At 47.7% G+C, this 17498-nt stretch overlaps 1 protein-coding gene across 1 annotated transcript in view; it reads right to left on the bottom strand.

Moving 5' to 3' along the window:
• Positions 1 to 12053, bottom strand: part of Bicral (BRD4 interacting chromatin remodeling complex associated protein like) — a 34374-nt gene extending 22321 nt beyond the window's left edge. Inside the window, exons 1-5 of the mRNA XM_028766653.1 lie at positions 11920 to 12053; positions 11755 to 11800; positions 11260 to 11308; positions 11106 to 11174; positions 4184 to 5857 (exon numbers count right to left, since the gene is read on the bottom strand). Of these exons, the coding sequence (XP_028622486.1) occupies positions 4184 to 5857; positions 11106 to 11174; positions 11260 to 11308; positions 11755 to 11800; positions 11920 to 11935 (1854 nt within the window). The 5' untranslated portion in view covers positions 11936 to 12053. The remainder of the gene's footprint in view (positions 1 to 4183; positions 5858 to 11105; positions 11175 to 11259; positions 11309 to 11754; positions 11801 to 11919) is intronic.
• Between the last annotated feature and the right edge of the window lie 5445 nt (positions 12054 to 17498).

The raw sequence follows: 17498 nt of genomic DNA, 5'->3' as shown, positions 1-17498 counted from the left end.
CTTTTTAAAAATGCTTATTTATTTATTTATTTATTTATTTATTTATTTATTTATTTATTTTTGGCTAGGTATGATGGCACATGACTTAAAATTAATCCTAGCACTCTGGAGTTAGAGGCAGGCAGATCTCTGAGTCTGAGGCCAGCCTGGTCTACATGTAGAGTGGGTTCCAGGACAGAAATGTCAGAGTCCCCTGGAACGGGAGTTGTAGACAGTTGTGAGCTGTCCCGGGGGCTGCTGGGAATTGAACTGTAAGAGCAGCAGGTGCCTTTAACCACTGGGTTAAAGGCCTAAGCCACTAATGTGCAAACAATATTTCCTGATTGAATTCTGGGTGAAAATCTATTGTAACGTGCATAAACGTCTTGACTCAAAGAAATCTGACATTATTTGACTTAGCATTAAGTCTCTTGGTTGGGCAGCAACAACACGAAATGTCAGGAAACCCCTGTTCTCAGGAGATGCTGAAGAAGTTACAGGCAAACAGTCAGAGTGTTTATAAAGGACTTTGAGATGCCCCAGAGAAAAATGTGCTTGTTCTTGTGCACAGCAGACAGGCACACACGGACCCTTGGTACAAGTAACACAGACTGCAGAATCTAGGCTGAGGGAGACAGACACCAGGTGAGCAGCTTTCTGTCGCCTTCCAGTTTCTGTGGCTCTGAGTCTCTCTCTGCATTAGAGAGAGTGGGAAGCCATCTCAGCCCAGGCTCCGGGCACACCTGTAAGCAAGTGGTGGCTGCAGAGCAGGGGAGGAAACTTCCTGGTCTCTGTGAGTGCCAGGAGCCAAGCCAAGGAACTACCCACACTGAACGCAACACCAAGAAATCTAGTCCTCTCGAATGTTAACAGTTAAAAACATATTATTATTACGTGTGTGCACATGTGCGTAGGTGTGCATGTGTGTAACTGTGTACATGTATGCCGGTGTACACGTGTGTGTGTGTGTATGTACGTATGTATGTATGTACGTATGTATGTATGTATGTATGTATATATGTGTGGAGGTAAGAGGACATCTTTGTGGAGTGGCCCTCCCCTTCCTTCCACCTTTGCATGGGTTTCTGGGATGAATTCAGGTTCCAGGCTTGCTCAGCCACTGCTTAACTGCTGAGCTCTCTCACAGGCCCGGAACGTTAGCCTTATACGTTATTAAAACGCTGGGTTATGACAGCGGAAGACATGGTGCAGTAGTTTCAGCACTTGTGCTCTTGTAGAGGGCCAGAGTTCAGTTCCCAGCGCCCACCTCAGTGGCTCACAACTGCCTGCAACTCCAGCTCCAGGGGACTGACATCTCTAGCTACCTCTGGCACCTATGCCCACATGTACACACCTACGCAAACACATACATGAACAAATTAAAAGCAATCTTTAAAAAATATTTGCTAAATTAAAAATTTTACAAACAGCCGGGCGGTGGTGGCGCACGCCTTTAATCCCAGCACTTGGGAGGCAGAGACAGGCGAATTTCTGAGTTCAAGGCCAGCCTGGTCTACAGAGTGAGTTCCAGGACAGCCAGGTTTACACAGAGAAACCCTGTCTCGAAAAACCAAAAAAAAAAAAAAAAAAAAAAAAAAAATTTTACAAACATAAATAGTACATAAATGGTGTTTTTGTTCATTACAACAGTCAAGAATTTCTATAGAAAAGCTACACAGCAATTCTACAGCGGAGCCACTCTTGGTGCCAGGGATATGAATGGCAGGTGACATACCTACTGCTCCTGTAGTGCAGGCTGCCTCCCAGGCTACGCCCGCACCCCTTCACTCCAGAATGGAGTTCCTGAAAACTGACAGCAGGAACACCCTGGACGTGATACCAACAACCTAGGGAGTCAGCAAGTGCTCCTCCCACTTGAGGGGGGGAGGGGAAGTGGCCACGCTATAGGTGAAAACAGATAATCAATTATAATCAAAGCAAAGCAGATCAACAGATACTGGCTCAAGTTACATAACGGAGTACAGCGGCCACAGTGTGATGCACGGAGCAGCCTGTCAGCCGTGTCACCTGACTGTAAGTACAGAGGCTATGTCACAGGGAATCTAAAGGCCTAGCAAGAACGGGGCCTTGGGGAGACGAAGAGGCAGACTGGCTGCTAGCTCTTGACATTGTTTTTTAAAAAAGATTTACTTATTTATTTTATGTATATGAGTATACTGTCAACTGTCTTCAGACATAGCAGAAGGGGACATCTGATCCTATGGTTGTGAACCACCAAGTGGTTGCTGGGAATTGAACTCAGGACTTCTGGAAGAGCGGTCAGTGCTCTCTATGCTGGGTCATCTCTCCAGCCCCAGTCTTAAAAACCTGCTTGCTATGAATCTTAGTGTGATTACCAAGTCCAAGGTATATGTATGTGCCTTCTGAAAGACTGGTATCTGTACACGTAAAAGATTAAGAGTTTAAGTTTTTCCACAGACACTAAGAAACAAATCAGCAGGTAAAAACAACAACCGCACAGACAAGAGAATCCGCTGTGGATTCTAAAGTTTCTCCTGAGTGCAAGAAGACTGTGGGAATGAAGATGGGGAGGCAGATGTGTGGGTGGAAGCCAGATACAGAGGGAGAAGACCCGGGTGTGACTAGTGCTCGAAGCCAACTGCTCTGTTGTGTTGTACTGTGTTGGAACTCAGGCCTTAAGCATGCTAGGCGAAGCACTCTCTCACTGAGGTGTGTGTCTGACTCCTACGGAGCATGCTCAGAATGAAGAGAAGAAAGAGGAATATCTGCGGAGGTGTGGAGGACAGAAGCTGAGGCACACCTTAGAGCGCTATGTGGTCTTACCAACTGGGCTGGCTCAGGGCAAAGGAGAGTGTTCTTGATCCGCATGCCTCCCTCTGGGCTGAGCCAGTAACCACTGCAGAGAGGCGTAGGGTCCCTGGCTCACAGGCAGCAGTCACATTCCACCCAGCTGACATGGCCACACAGTAATGATATGGCTGCCAGCTGACGGTCTTTTGGGAAGTGTGTCCATTCTAGAGGTTCTGACCTGCCCAATGGATGCATCTTTTGATGGGTGTAAGACAGCATCAGTAGGAGGTGAGGCCTGGTTAAAGTCAGTCTCAGGACAGTGCCCTGCAGAGACACTACTGGCCTCTCAGTAACTCCACGGTATGATGATATTATTACCCTACCTCACCCATGAAAAATAAATTTGTAGGCATGATTGTACTGATTGCTTTCACCTCACACAGCCTAGATTCAAATTTGAGAATTAAAAAAATATAATGCATTCATTCATATGTGTGTGTGGATACACATGTACACTTGGAGTAGTTAAATTTTTGTCAACACAAGTTGGAGTTATCTGAGAAGAGGAAGTCCCAGTTCAGGAACTGCCTCTATTACACTAGCCTGTAAGCAAGTCTGTGGGGCATATTTTTGGTTGATGATTAATGTGGGAGAACCCAGCCCACTGTGGGTGGTGACGTCCCTAGTCGGGTGGTTCTGGGTATATAAAAAACTAGCTGAGAAGCAGGGTCTAGTGGTGTACGCCTTTAATCCCAGCATAGGGGAGGCAGAGGCAGGTGGATTTCAGAAAGTTCGAGGCCAGCCTGGTCTATATAGCAAGTTCCAGGACAGCCAGGGCTACACAGAGAAATCCTGTCTTGAAACAAAACAAAAAAAACTAGCTGAATAAGCCCTGGTGAGCAAGCCAGGAAGCAGCACTCCTCTATGCCCTCACACCGACTCCTGTCTCCAGGGATCTACTCTGACTTCCCTCACTAACTTCCCTCAAGGACGGCCTCTGACATAGAAGTGTCACTCACTCCTCCTCACGGTGCTTTTGGTCCTGGTGTGTCATCTCACTGATAGACATAAGCTAATACAGCATTCCTGCCAGAGCATGCGTGCCCATGTCAGGGGGCCACTTAGGGGGCGGCTGTCTTCTACCATATGGGTCCAGGGACCAGACTCAGGTCGTCAGGTGTGGCAGTAATTCTTTTACCTGCTGAGTCATCTCGCTGGTCCCAAATCCAGTTTGATTACAGAGTTTTCACTCTACAATGCCCCACTCTACAACGGCTAAGAGACTTTCATTAAGACGGAGGAAGATGATCAACCATAAACTGAAAAACTGATGTTAATAAGAACATTTCACCGAAGGTGACACTTATGTAATTATATCAATGCAACAGGAACTTCCCCACCGCACATGTCGCACACAGCACCCCACACTGACCTGACAGAAGAACTGCTGCTGGGTCCCCGGGGTGCTGCTCAAGGTGCTGGGAGATTTGGAAGCAGAGCCTGGAAGACGGTGGGACACACTGCCAGGTACTGGAGTTCTGTTTGCTTGGGCCAGCTGGTCTCCCGTAAAGTTTGATCCTGATGTCCCAGACTGCACCGTAGGCCCAAGAGTAGGGTGGGCAGTGCTAGCTGAGCTGACGGCAGGGAACCGAGCAGATCCTGGCATGCTGCTCACCGAGGGCATGGTGGCGAAGCCTGGCCTTCCTTGGGAAACACTGCTCTGCCCGGGTGACAGGTGCAGCACGGTGGGTGAGGCCTGCTGCAAGGGCATCTGTCCTCCAACGATCTGAGGAGAGGCATGGTTGACTATCACTGGACTTCCAGAGGTGGCAAAAGTCTGCCCAGATACCAGCTGGACGGCGGGATTCTGGTTGTTAAGCATCTGTCCAGAATATGCTTGGTTGGTCCTGAGCATGTTAGAAGAATTCCTATTCAACATGGCATGCTCGGAGGCCACTTGGCCAGAGATGAGCTGGGAGGGCTGAGTCTGAAGAAGCTGCCCATTTATAGTCTGGACATGGTGTACAGAGTTGGAGCTGACAGAAAGGCTTGTGGGTATAAGGAACTGACTTTGGGGAGTGTGAGGCTGGCCCATGGGGGAATGGATAACAATGCTGCCCCCTGCGCTGCTCACGGCCTGTGAGGTGACAGGCTTTCTTGTGTTCTGTTGGTTGACAATGTTCACAGACATGTGTGGACCAACCACAGAGCCCTGGGGCGAGCTTGCGGAGGCGAAGGAGAGCCCTTGCTGTACATGGTGCTGCTGGACTCCAAGGTTGTTCACATTGTACGTACTCTGCTGACCCATCTGGATCGGCTTGGGCTGGATACTAATTGGGACTTTATTTGAATTCGGTGCGAGGCCCCTTTGAATAATGATGTTATGCACAGGTACGGATGCTTGGAAATTTGTGCTGTTAAATGGGACGGTGACAGGCTGTGCTACGGGACTGGACGTGGCGTTCCCAAACAAAGAGTTGCCATTAGGAGTCTGTCTGTGAACCAGAAGCCCCCCACTCACATTGGATGGGCCTTGCTGCCCACTGCCTTTCAATATGATCTGAGAGCCATCTAGGTTATTAATAGTCATCATGGAAGGCTGATTACCGAAGGACCCGATTAACTGTATCTGACCGGAGCCACTGATCTGGCTGCTGTTAGGCAAATGCTGGCTGGGAACACTGATCCCCACGTGTTGCATAAAGCCATGCTGCACACCCACTGTATTGCTTGCAAACGATGCTCCAACAGGCACGTGAGTCACCCCGATAGGCTGCAGTGTCTGACCTGAGTAATTAGAAACATTAGGAGCCTGAGTAAAGGATGCTGATGAAGGAGGGTGAAGCTGGGCTTGTGCAAACGGCTGGCTCGAGCCTATACTGGCGTCCAGATACGCCTCTTCTGCCAATGTCTGTTCAGTGATATTAGCCTCCTGCAAGGACTTCTGGAGAATGTCAAAGGGTTGGTCCTCGCTGAGATCAGGGAGAGGAGAAGATTCAAGTTCATCTTCAAGAAACTGAAGGCTACTGGCAAGCGGCAGCCCATCGCTGGGCCCTTCTCCAAGCTGGTTACTTACACCTTTGAGGGACGATTTAGGGTCAGCATTCTAAAAAGCAGAATTATTGTGTTACAAGGCATATCAAATCTTCAGAAGAGACACTTAAAATCCCCACTCCTGGATGGATACGAATATAAAGTTTAATGGTAAGGTTTCAGGGCACACTGATTTTTTTTTGTTTGCTGTTATTTTGAAACAAAGTCATACTCAGGCTGGACTTGAACCTGCAGTCCTCCTGGGAAACACAACTCTCTCTCTCTCAACCACTTACCTTCTTTCTCCTGTTTTATTTCTTTAGTTATGCTGAATAGTCTGTCCGGCCATCTGACAGATGATTTTATAGGGAACATACAAAAAGCTAGCTGAGGTGAGGCTCACACAGCCGTCTCAGTGCTGAGGTGAGGCTCACACAGCCGTCTCAGTGCTGAAGCTGAGTCAGGATGGCCAGGAATCTGAGGTCAGCCTGGGCTAAAAGCAAGGGTGAGGCCAATCTGGGCCACATTTTTGAGACTCTGTCTCACACGTAAAGACAAGCTGTGCATGCTGGCACAGGCCTTAAACCCAGCACTCTGGAGACAAGGAGGAGTTCTGTAAGTTTAACATTTGCCTGAACTACACGGTGAGTTCTAGGATAGCCAGGGCTATAAAGTAAGACCTGCCTCAAAAACAAAACAACAGATGTAGACAGGCAGACAGATAACGTGACATAACTAAGGATATCTAGACATCAGCTTCTTGTTTCTGAGATATTGGGTCATACTTTTTTCCTTTTTTTGGGGGGGGGTGAGAATGGGGGAGGGCTTTTCAAAACAGAGTTTCTCTGTGTAGCCTGATGTTCTGGAACTTGCTCTGTAGATTGGGCTGGCCTTGAACTCACAGAATTCAACCTGCCTCTGTTTCCTGAGCATGCGCCATCACTGCCAGCTACCCTTTCTTTTCTGAAGGGGTGGGTGGGGTGCTAAAGACTGAACCTAGAACCCAACTGGTGATAAGAAAGCTTTGTTTTTCAGGTTGTTTCCAAGGTTTTAGTGACAGTTAGCCCAGGGGGTATCTATCCAGACACTGTACACCACGAAGTCAAAATGGGTTTGAGGAGCCCAGGGTATCACTTTGCTAGACATCCAAGAAGGTACCCCTACAGCCCCAGAAGGCCAGACTGGACCAAAGTGAGTTCCGATGTAAAATGAATGCTCTTCTGACTTCGAATAAGTATTTACTTATTAACACTCAAGTAGTTAGGAAAACTATCTCAGACTAAAAACAAATAAACAAACAAAAACAAACCCAGTTAACTCAAAAGGAAAAGCCACTCCTTTCTTGATATGTCCATGTGTCTTAGTTATGTCTTTAAGGAACCCCAGGGGAACAGACAGTCTGGAGAGACGACAACGCAGACCCAGGAAGAGAAGCTGGAAAGAGTAATAAGAACTAAGACACTTGACATAGCCCAGTCATCTTCTGTGGCACAGAGAGAAAAAAATTTTAACTTGCTGTTCTGGAAAAGAAACAAACACATCAAGCACGAAGGCAAGCTTTATCACCCAGCCCCTCAGCCTTAGGGGTGACTCTGTTCTGTGTACTATACTGTAATCAAAAAGAAACAAAAAAAAAAAAGAAAAGAAAAAAGAAAATTAAAAATAGACCGATCAAGAACAAGTATTCTGCGCTGGGCAGTAGTGGCGCACGCCTTTAATTGATCCCAGCACTTGGGAGGCAGAGGCAGGTGGATTTCTGAGTTCGAGGCCAGCCTGGTCTCTAGAGTGAGTTCCAGGACAGCCAGGGCTATACAGAGAAACCCTGTCTCGAAAAACAAAATAAAACAAAACAAAACAAAACGAACAAGTATTCTGGGCTGGAGAGATGGCTCAGTGGTTAAGAGCACTGACTGTTCTTCCAGAAGTTCTGAGTTCAATTCCCAGCAACTACATGGTGGCTCACAACCATCTGTAATGGGATCTGATGTCCTCTTATGGTGTGTCTGAAGAGAACTACAGTGAACCTATATAAATAAAATAAATAAATCTTTAAAACAAACAAACCAACAAACAAAAACAAGTATTCTAGCCCAGTGGTGGCGCACGCCTTTAAATCCTAACACTTGGGAGTCAGAGGCACGTGGATCTCTGAGTTTGGGGCCAGCTTAGTCTACAGAGTGAGTTCTAGGAGAGCCAGGGCAACACAGAAACCCTGTCTCAAAAAAACCAAAAATAAGTAAATGAAAGGAAGGAAGGAAGGAAGGAAGGGAGGGAGGGAGGGAGGGAGGAAGGAAGGACGAATGAACAAGTATTCTTGTGTGTGGTGGTGCAAGTCTTTGAATCCCAACACTCAGGAGGAAGAGGTAGTCAGGTCTCTATGAGTTTGAAGCCAGCCTGGTCTATAGGGCTATATAGAGAGGCCATGTTTTCTGTTTTTTGTTGTTTTTGTTTTTTAAGCCTTTGGACTTGCAAAACTGTAACAATTTTGAGTCTTAGCTGGATGATTAGAAGAGCCATGGCTGGGCTACTTCCCAGGAGGTCTTAAAGAACTATCTGAGAAGCAGTAGGAAAAGCAACTGAGAGCAAGAAGACTATTTTCTCTGGAGCAATATCAAGGCAGAAGTGACGCAGGGTGGCTGGCACCCATAACTCTAGCATGTAGAAGGCTGGAGAAATGTTGAGAGTTTGAGGTCATACCGAGACTCAGAATGAGCCTAGTTTTAAAAGAGAAGACAGGATCGTGGTGGAGCAGCTTTAGTTCTTAGATTTGGGGGGCAGAGACAGGCGGATCTCTTGAGTTCCAGGCCAGCCTGGTCTACACAGAAAAACACTATCTTAAAGGGTGGGGTGAGGTGGAGAGAAAACTGGCTGGGATGTAGCCCTTGCCTGAGGTCCTCCATGAGGGGTGTAGCCCTGGCCTGAGGTCCTCCATGAGGGGTGTAGCCCTGCCCTGAGGTCCTCCATGAAGGGTGTAGCCCTGGCCTGAGGTCCTCCATGAGGGGTGTAGCCCTGGCCTGAGGTCCTCCATGAGGGGTGTAGCCCTGGCCTGAGGTCCTCCATGAGGGGTGTAGCCCTGGCCTGAGGTCCTGAAATGGATTCCCAGGTCTACAAGAAAAATAAAAGGCTACCGAGTAAGAAGACTTCCAGCACTGAGGCTCTGAAGCCATCAAAACTGGTCAGGATGTGTTACATGACGTGATCAGGTAATATGGCTGAAACACCTGAAAGCCTTGAGCATGTCCACAGACTGTGTGTGCCATGGAGTTCCCTAGATGAGGGACATAAGGCTGTGGGGACGGTGACAGCAAGTCCATGCTTGTTGACGACATCAAGTGGTTTCCATGGACCACTGTAAGTTAGTTTGTTATTGTGTTTTCCTACTGAGAAAAGTGAACATTATTGAGATTTACGGACCTACCTAAGATCAGCATAACTCGTAAATGGCAGAGAAGGACAAAGGTCTGGGCAGTCCCATAGCAGACCGTCATGTGTAGAAGAGGGACAGAATGGAGAAGACAAAGGTCATTTAAGTTTAAAGAGTAATTCCTCATTGTGTGTGCATGGTGTGTGTGCACGGTGTGTGCGTGCATGGTGTGTGTGTTCATGGTGTGTATGTGTGCACATGTGTGTATGTGTGTGCATGGTGTGTGCATGCATGGTGTGTGTGTGTGTGTTCATGGTGTGTATGTGTGCACATGTGTGTATGTGTGTGCATGGTGTGTGTGTGCATGGTGTGTGTCCATTGTGTGTCTGTGCACATGGTGTGTGTGTGTACATGTTGTATATGTGTGGCATGGTGTGTGTGTATGCATGGTATATGTGTGTGCATGGTGTGTATGTATGTGTATGGTGTATGTGTGTGCATGGTGTGTGCATGCATGGTGTGTGTGTTCATGGTGTGTATGTGTGCACATGTGTGTATGTGTGTGCATGGTGTGTGTGTATGCATGGTGTATGTGTGTCCATTGTGTGTCTGTGCACATGGTGTGTGTGTGTGTGTACATGGTGTATATGTGTGGCATGGTATGTGTATGCATGGTGTATGTGTGTGCATGGTGTGTATGTATGTGCATGGTGTATGTGTGTGCATGGTGTGTGTGTGTACATGGTGTGTGTGCATGGTGTGGGTGTGCACTGTGTGTATGGCATGGAGTATATGTGTGCATGGTATGTGTGTGTGGCATGGTGTGTGTACATGGTGTGTGTATGTGTGCGCATGGTGTGTGTGGCATGATACACGTGTGGGTCTAGGTGGGGATGGACAAGGCCAGAAAGACAAGGACAGATAGATACCAGGTATCCTGCTGTCACACTGTCTGACTTGTGTGAGCCAGGGCCTCTCACTGGAGCAGCAGCTGGTCCAGATGCCGAGAAGCCCCAGTCCTCCTCCCGGCTCAGACCCCTAGCACTGGGACTGGAGGCACTTCTGCAGCCAGGCCTAGCTTTAACGTGGGTCCTGGGGATTTGGACTCAGGTCCTTATCTGGCCCAGCAAGTGCTCCCACCTACTGAGGCCTTTCCCCAGCCCTAAACACAGGGATCTGAGAACGTCTCCAAGTAAGACTCTTTCCATCTTGTCTACTCTCCTGGAGCTGAACAATCTGGGCTGCAGAGGCTGGGGCCTGATTCATAATTCTAGCGCCGCCCCTGTTGGCTGTGTAAACCTCTCTGTGCCTTAGCTTCCTTGTCTACAAGACAGAGCTAACAGTAAAACCACTTCCTGCAAATGCTGTGAGCATCAGATGCAGTCTGTATGAGAGCCTCAGTGACAAGCACATACTGCACCTCAACACGATCAACAGGATTTGTAAGTAACTATAATTAAAAAGTCTCCTTAAAGCACACATGACAAGATTCAAAACATTCTAATGTGCCTTCCTCACGTCACAACACTGGTGTCATTTCAGACGGTTGGAGGCTTAGAAAGCTGGCAGGGCAGGGCCAGAGGGATGGCTCAGAGGGTGAAGGCTCACCACAAAGCCACAAGGCTTGAATTTGATCTCTGGGACCCACTTGGAGGAAGGAGACAACCAACTCAAGGTCGTCCTCCTCCTGATTCATGCATGTACACATAGGCACATATGTAAACCCTCCTCCACACATACATACAACAAATGAATGTTAAAAACAGAAGAAACTGGCAGGGTAAATATCTTATGAGCCTGATTCTATGAAAAAAATAACACTGACATACAGATTTTTCCTCTCCTGTCAACTGCAAGGTGAGGCAATGGTTCTTAGCACTCTACAGAGGTGAAAAAAGCCTCTCTTGTAAGGCTTCCTTGAGACATACAGGGTTCAGGTTCTGTTTTCAACACTCACCGTGGAGTTGGCGAAAATCGAATTAGAATTGGCTGCAGAATACCCTGCGTTCGTCACGTCATCGCCGCTCTGCAAAGGGGCAAATTCAACATGGCGGTTATTGTAGCGCGTGGAGAAACTAAAGCCCAGCCTGAGACACTTGTCTGTCACTTACCGATTTACTGCTAGGTCCGTGCAGAAAATAGTTCAACGCTTGTGGGTCTCTAGAAAAGAAAGAAAAGAGAGAGGGAAACAAGTAAACACTGCTACTTATATTTAAATAGTTGTTGATATCTTAATAAGGCAAAAAGATACGACATATGAGCCTGAGTAAAACCATTTTCTATATTTCTGTCTTCCGGAAGCACCTACTGCTTCAGTTCCAGGGACTAAACTCAGGACCTTGCCCTTGCTTAGTGAGAATGCTAAAACTAAAGCAACACCCTGGCCTGGCATCCTGAAACTTACTAAAAAATAACAAGTAAAACCAAAAAGAATGGATTTCTGAGTTATGACTGTATGTAAAACTACCTCTGTCCCAGTGCTGTAACCACGATGAATTAAAATAATTTTTGATTTTAAAAGCCCAGAAGCTTAGGATAGCTGCCGAGCTCTCCTGTCCCGTACACCTCACACAGGGGCCGCCCCGGGCTCCACGGGAGTGTCTTACCCAATAAGATCGAGGAGACAGGAGTCGTCGTCATCATCCATGACACCTGCAGGGAGAGAGGACAGTGAGTCTGGGCAGAGCGGTCAGCAGCGTGAGCATAGCGCAGATGCCACACGCTGAGCCTCCCTCTGCAGACCAACCACCATGGGAGCTTTCTCTAGTTACCTATCAAGTTTGCCATTTGAAAAATGTTGTGGCTGGTGGGCAAAGTGTCATTTGCCAGTAGTCCTGGCTACTCAGGTAGGACTGAGTAGGGAAGGAAACTTGAGTCTAAGAGTTCAAGGCCAGCCTGGGCAACAGCAAGACCCCAGCTCATGAATAAGTAAATACACAGATAACCACGCAAGCCAGGCATGCTGACACACGCCTGGATCCCAGGAGTTAGAAGGCAGAGACAGGAGGATCAGGAGGTCAAGGCTACCCTGGCCTACATGGCAAGGTTGAGGCCAACCTGGGCTATATGAGACTCCATGTCAAAAACAAAGCCAATCAAAATAAAGGTTAAAAAATATAAAATTGACAGTTACTTGAATAAGTTTTTGACTTAAATTGTTTTCACTATAAATCAGTTTTCATCTTAGAGGTCCAAAGACTCTAGACACATCTAAGGTAGCTGCAGGCACCTCTCTCTCACGTGCAGTCTCCTAAGGGGACCATGAAGGATGAGTGATGCCATCAAATACAGAATGAGTAAGGGCAGAGAAAAAAATTTGCTTTAGAAAAGCTCTCAGACTCTGAAGTCCTTCAGTGTTGTGACTGGATGCTTCTAAACACTGAGAGCAATTCCGATTTCTCAGTGTATTCTGGTGACCTCTAGGAAGGCAAAGAGTGGGCTCTCCCCACATTTGGAGACAGACCAGGAGGCCCTGTGCTGCAGGCCATACTGGCTCTGTTCGTGGGGCCTGGGTGCTTCCCAGTGAAGCAATACTGTGTAAGTTCAATGCCGAATAGTCCATAGCTAAACCAGGAATCTTTAAAGTTTAAACTGCAGCACGAATTCATCCCACTGCAGCTCGGAGCTCCCTCTCCCTGCCCACAGCAGCCAGAAGCATGGCCAGCATCGCTCTGGCCCAGACTGTAACAACTGAACAAATTCCAGGAGTGGTTCTCCCCCCGAGAGCCAGTCAACTTACACTAGTGATCCGACACCTGGCAACCCTGCTTCTCACCCATTTCAAGCCATGCGTGGAATAATTTACATCACAGAACGCCAGGGCCAAGAGTTCTGGAGCAGTTGGAAAGGGCAGTTGTGAACGGCAGTTGGACGGAGGAATGAAATCCTGTAGAGATGCCCAGAGGAGGGGCAAGCCCGGGGACGGCAGAGGGAAGGACGAGTCTTACAAAGAGATTTTTCTCTGTTCAAACTTCTTTCTCCCATTAGTTTCTCCAAACTAATCACAAGGCCTAATAGATGTGGAATTCCCTCCTGCCACGGGGAAGGGCACTTTCTCTACAAAAGCGTGGAAGGGTAAGTTTCCTGATGTGGGACCCTCCTAGGGGTGGCTGGATTCGCTGGCTTGTGGGCTGATTACAATCCACTGAGCAGAGCTCAGGGTGAGGAGAGGCTGAGTGAGGGAAGGAAGGAGAGCGTAGGAAGTGAAGCAGAAGAGGCTGCTGGCTGCTGAAGCTATGAGCAGCCAGCCACGAGACATAGGACCCAGGCGTGAGTCATTTGAGGTTATACTGGCACCAATGTTCCTGCACACATGACTTCTGGAAACAAGACTGGGAAGGAAACAGGAAAACTATGATCAAATGGCTATGCCGATCTGTTACACAAGCCAGGCATGGTGATGTGGTGACATCTGTATTCTCACCCCTTGGGAGACAGAGGCAGACGGCCTGATGCAAGTTTAAGGACAGCCTGGTCTACTTAACGAGTACCAGGACAGCCTAGGCTACATACGAACCTGCCTCAAACAAATGCCACAAAACAGAAGACATGTCCTGATAACAGGCATTAGCCACAGCTCTTGTCATTATAAACCACACCTCCCAGGCGTCACAATCACTCGGAATAAACTGTCCAATTATGATGTAGCTTTAGGCCTACAAAGCGTATATATTATTTCTTTACTTTGACACGGCTATCAAATGAAGAATCCCTGTATCCTCAAACTTTTTTTTTCTTTTCTTTTTTTTGAGACTGAGTCTCAACGCTGTATCCTTCCATGGTTTGGAACTCACTGTGTAGACCCCCTAGCCTTTGCCTGAGAGTGCTGGGATTCAGAGCATGTGTGGCCATGCCTGCTCCTTCTACACTTAAACATTAAAGTTGAAGACCGGGCTCAGTGGTCTGGCTCACGTGAAGCTTAGGTTTGATCGTTAGCACCACCAAACCCACTGCGTCTACGGCTCCAATACAAACCGATTGGGAGGAATGTGAATGGGGGTTGCTTAGGAAATGGCTCGGGGGAAAGAGTTTAATTCTTAGCACCCATGTAACAAGACGAGCATGGTGACACACACAGTAATCCCAATCGTGAAGTGCACAGAGGCAGGAGTATACCTGGCACTCAATCCCTTGCCATCTCAGCATATAAGCTCCCAGTGAAAGATCCTATCTTAAAAAGTAAAGTGGGTGACTCCTGGGGACTCACACCCAAAGTTGACCTCCAGCCTACACACACACACACACACACACACACACACACACACACACACAGAAAAAAACATGAGAAAAACCCCCCCTCCCTCCTCCCCAAAATATGTCCATACCTCTCCCCCTCCCTCCTGACACCCTTACCTAGCTCCTCCATTCGACAGATTCTGTGAGGGAAACTCAACGCCAGCCACCCACGAGGGTCTCTCCCACTAGCACCTCAGACACTGAGATTATTTGTTACCTCAAGGTTTGAAGTGACGAGCTACTCATTAAGCAGTCCTAACGGAACAATTATACACAGGTCTCTGACAATGTGGGTGAGGCCAGGGCCCTCACTGAGCATTTATACTGCTAACTAACCAAGTCTGTACTACAAGATGAGTTCAAGTTGGGGTAGAGTCTCTTCTCCTGAACTAATGACACTTGTCAAACACTTGATTTGAAAGACAGCCCAACCAGGCAGGCCACGCTCTCTGGCCTACGGGTAGAATGCCATGAGCCTTCCTAGTCAGGGGACCCTGAGAATTCTACTTTTTAAAGGGCCACAGCTGGCAGTGGTGGCACACTCGTGCACTCACAGCACTCTCTCGGAGACTCACGTGGATCTCTGTGAGTTCAAGGCCAGCATAGGCTACATAGAGATCCTATCTCAAACTACAACCAAAGGGCTTGTGAGAGGTCTCAGTGGGTGAGGCATGTGCCACACAAGCCTGGCGATCTGAGCTTGATCCACACGGCACACACCAGGGTGGAAAGGGAACGCCAACACAAGCTGTCCTCTGACCGCCACACGTTAATACACTAAAAGCATAACAAAATCTTTGCCTCAATTTAAATCAAGATTTACTGTTATTTTATGTGTCTTTGAGTGTTTGCCTGTAAGTATGTATGTGTACCGCATGTGCGCCTGGTGCCTGAGGCGGCCAGAATAGAGTGTTGGATCGCTTGGACTTGGAGCTAGAGATGATCCCCCAAGTACGTGCTGGGAACTGAACCTGGGCCCTCTGAAAGCAGCAAAGCACTCTGGAGGGCTGAGCCTTCTGTCGAGTGCCCCGATTTAAATTTTCAGTCAGCTAATGTACTTGTTTAGTATGTGTGTGTTGTGTGTGCGTGTCATGGCCCACGTGTGGAGAACGACTGAGTTGGTTCTGGCCTCCCACCATGTGGGAGCCATGCCGGGGCCCTCCAAGGCGGGCACACTCGGGATTCTTCCTTGGTTTCTGGGTGGTTTTTTTTCAAGGGTGGGGATGAGGGGCTGAGGACAAGCAATGCACGGCCTTGGAAGGCTATAAAATGGAATTTCAACTTCTTCACCAGGTGAACTTTGCAATCTAAAGGTGAGTGGAACTATTTCCCTCCCTTATTTTGCAGTCTGGTTTGGGGTTTTGTTGTTTTGTTTTGGGTAGGGCCAGGGAATCAACCTTAGAAACCCCAGGTTTCTCTTGTTTATTTCCTTCCCTTTCCTTCCTTCTCTTTTTTTGATAAGAATGTCAAGCAGACCAGGCTGGACCCAAACTCAATTTGTAACCCAGGATGCCCTTGACCTTTTGATTCTGCTTCCCCTTCTAAAGCACTGGGATTACAGGTGTGCACTTCCACATCTGGCTCCCGTGGTACTGGGGACAGACCTCATTAGAGCACACTGGACAGGCATTCTGCCAGCTGTGATGCAGTCCTGGCCCTCTGCCCACTCTGCCCACTGTATTTTTCTTTTTCTTTCTTTCTTTTTTTTTTAAACTTTATTTATTTATTTATTTATTTATTTATTATAAGTACACTGTAGCTGTCTTCAGACACCCCACAAGAGGGCATCAGATCTCATTGCAGATGGTTGTGAGCCACCATGTGGTTGCTGGGATTTGAACTCATGACCTCTGGAAGAGCAGTCAGTGCTCTTAACCACTGAGCCATCTCACCAGCCCTTTCTTTCTTTTTTTAAGATTTATTTATTTATTCATTTTATTTACATGAATACACTGTCGTTGTCCTCAGAGAGTCCAGAACAGGGCACCAGACCCCATTACAGATGGTTGTGAACCACCATGTGGTTGCTGGGAATTGAACTCAGGACCTCTGGAAGAGCAGCCAGTGCTCTTAACCACTGAGCCATCTCTCCAGCCCATATTTTTATTTTCAAACACTGTTTTCATGTCTAGAAGTTTTGAACTGTGTGGGGTACTCTCATAGGGTGTGTGTGTGGGTGCTCTCATAGGGTATGTGTGGGGGTGCTCTTGTAGGGTGTGTAAAAGCAGAGGAGAGGGCCGGGTGGTGGTGACGCATGCCTTTAATCCCAGCACTTGGGAGGCAGAGGCAGGCGGATTTCTGAGTTCGAGGCCAGCCTGGTCTACAGAGTGAGTTTCAGGACAGCCAGGGCTATACAGAGAAACCTTGTCTCGAAAAACCAAAAAAAAAAAAAAAAAAAAAAAAAAAAAGCAAGGAGAACCTTAAGTGTTGTTTCTCAGATGCTGTCTGCTTTTTTTTTTTTTAAGATAGTATTGTTCACTATCCTAAGGCTTGTCCAGAAGGCTGGCTGGCCAGAGAGGCGGGGATCTGTTTGTCTCTGGGCTACCAGTGTGAGGGAGGCCCTGAGCTGGCTTTTAGGGGTGTTTGAAGATGTATCTCAGGTCTGTGCTTATACTGGGTCTTTTGTTGTTTTAAATCTTCACTTACTGTACTTCATCCCCCTCTGTGGCCTCGCCTGTTCTGTGGTGCTGCAGAGAAACCATGACTACAGACTTGCTATGACTGCTCTATCACTGAGTGGGATCCCAGCCTCTGGAAGGTTTTATGCTTATGTAAAATAGTTGTAAACATTTCCCTCCACATTTAGTCTGCCATTTACGGCCTGCTCATTATGAGTGGCGTTTCTTGCTGCTTTCTCTTCAGAAAGCGCCACCACACTCGGCTCTGCTCTAGCAACTGCATGTGTGCCTGATGTATGTAGAAGTGTGTGGACCATGGTGTACCTGTGGGGGTGCAGGAGTCTCTGACAAGAGCTCACTCCTCCTGCCCATGAGGAGGTGCTGGGATCAGTCTCAGGTCCTCAGGCGTGCCCTGGGGAGCATGCCCTGGGGACTGACAGGCACCTTTACCTACTGAGCTATTCTGCACCCTTTTAGGTAGGATCTGGGGTAAACCA

Source organism: Grammomys surdaster, unplaced genomic scaffold, assembly GCF_004785775.1.
Source record: "Grammomys surdaster isolate TR1022 unplaced genomic scaffold, NIH_TR_1.0 169, whole genome shotgun sequence".
NCBI lineage: Eukaryota > Metazoa > Chordata > Mammalia > Rodentia > Muridae > Grammomys > Grammomys surdaster.
Note: the sequence above shows the minus strand (reverse complement) of the source record. Positions and strands in the feature narration are given on the sequence as shown.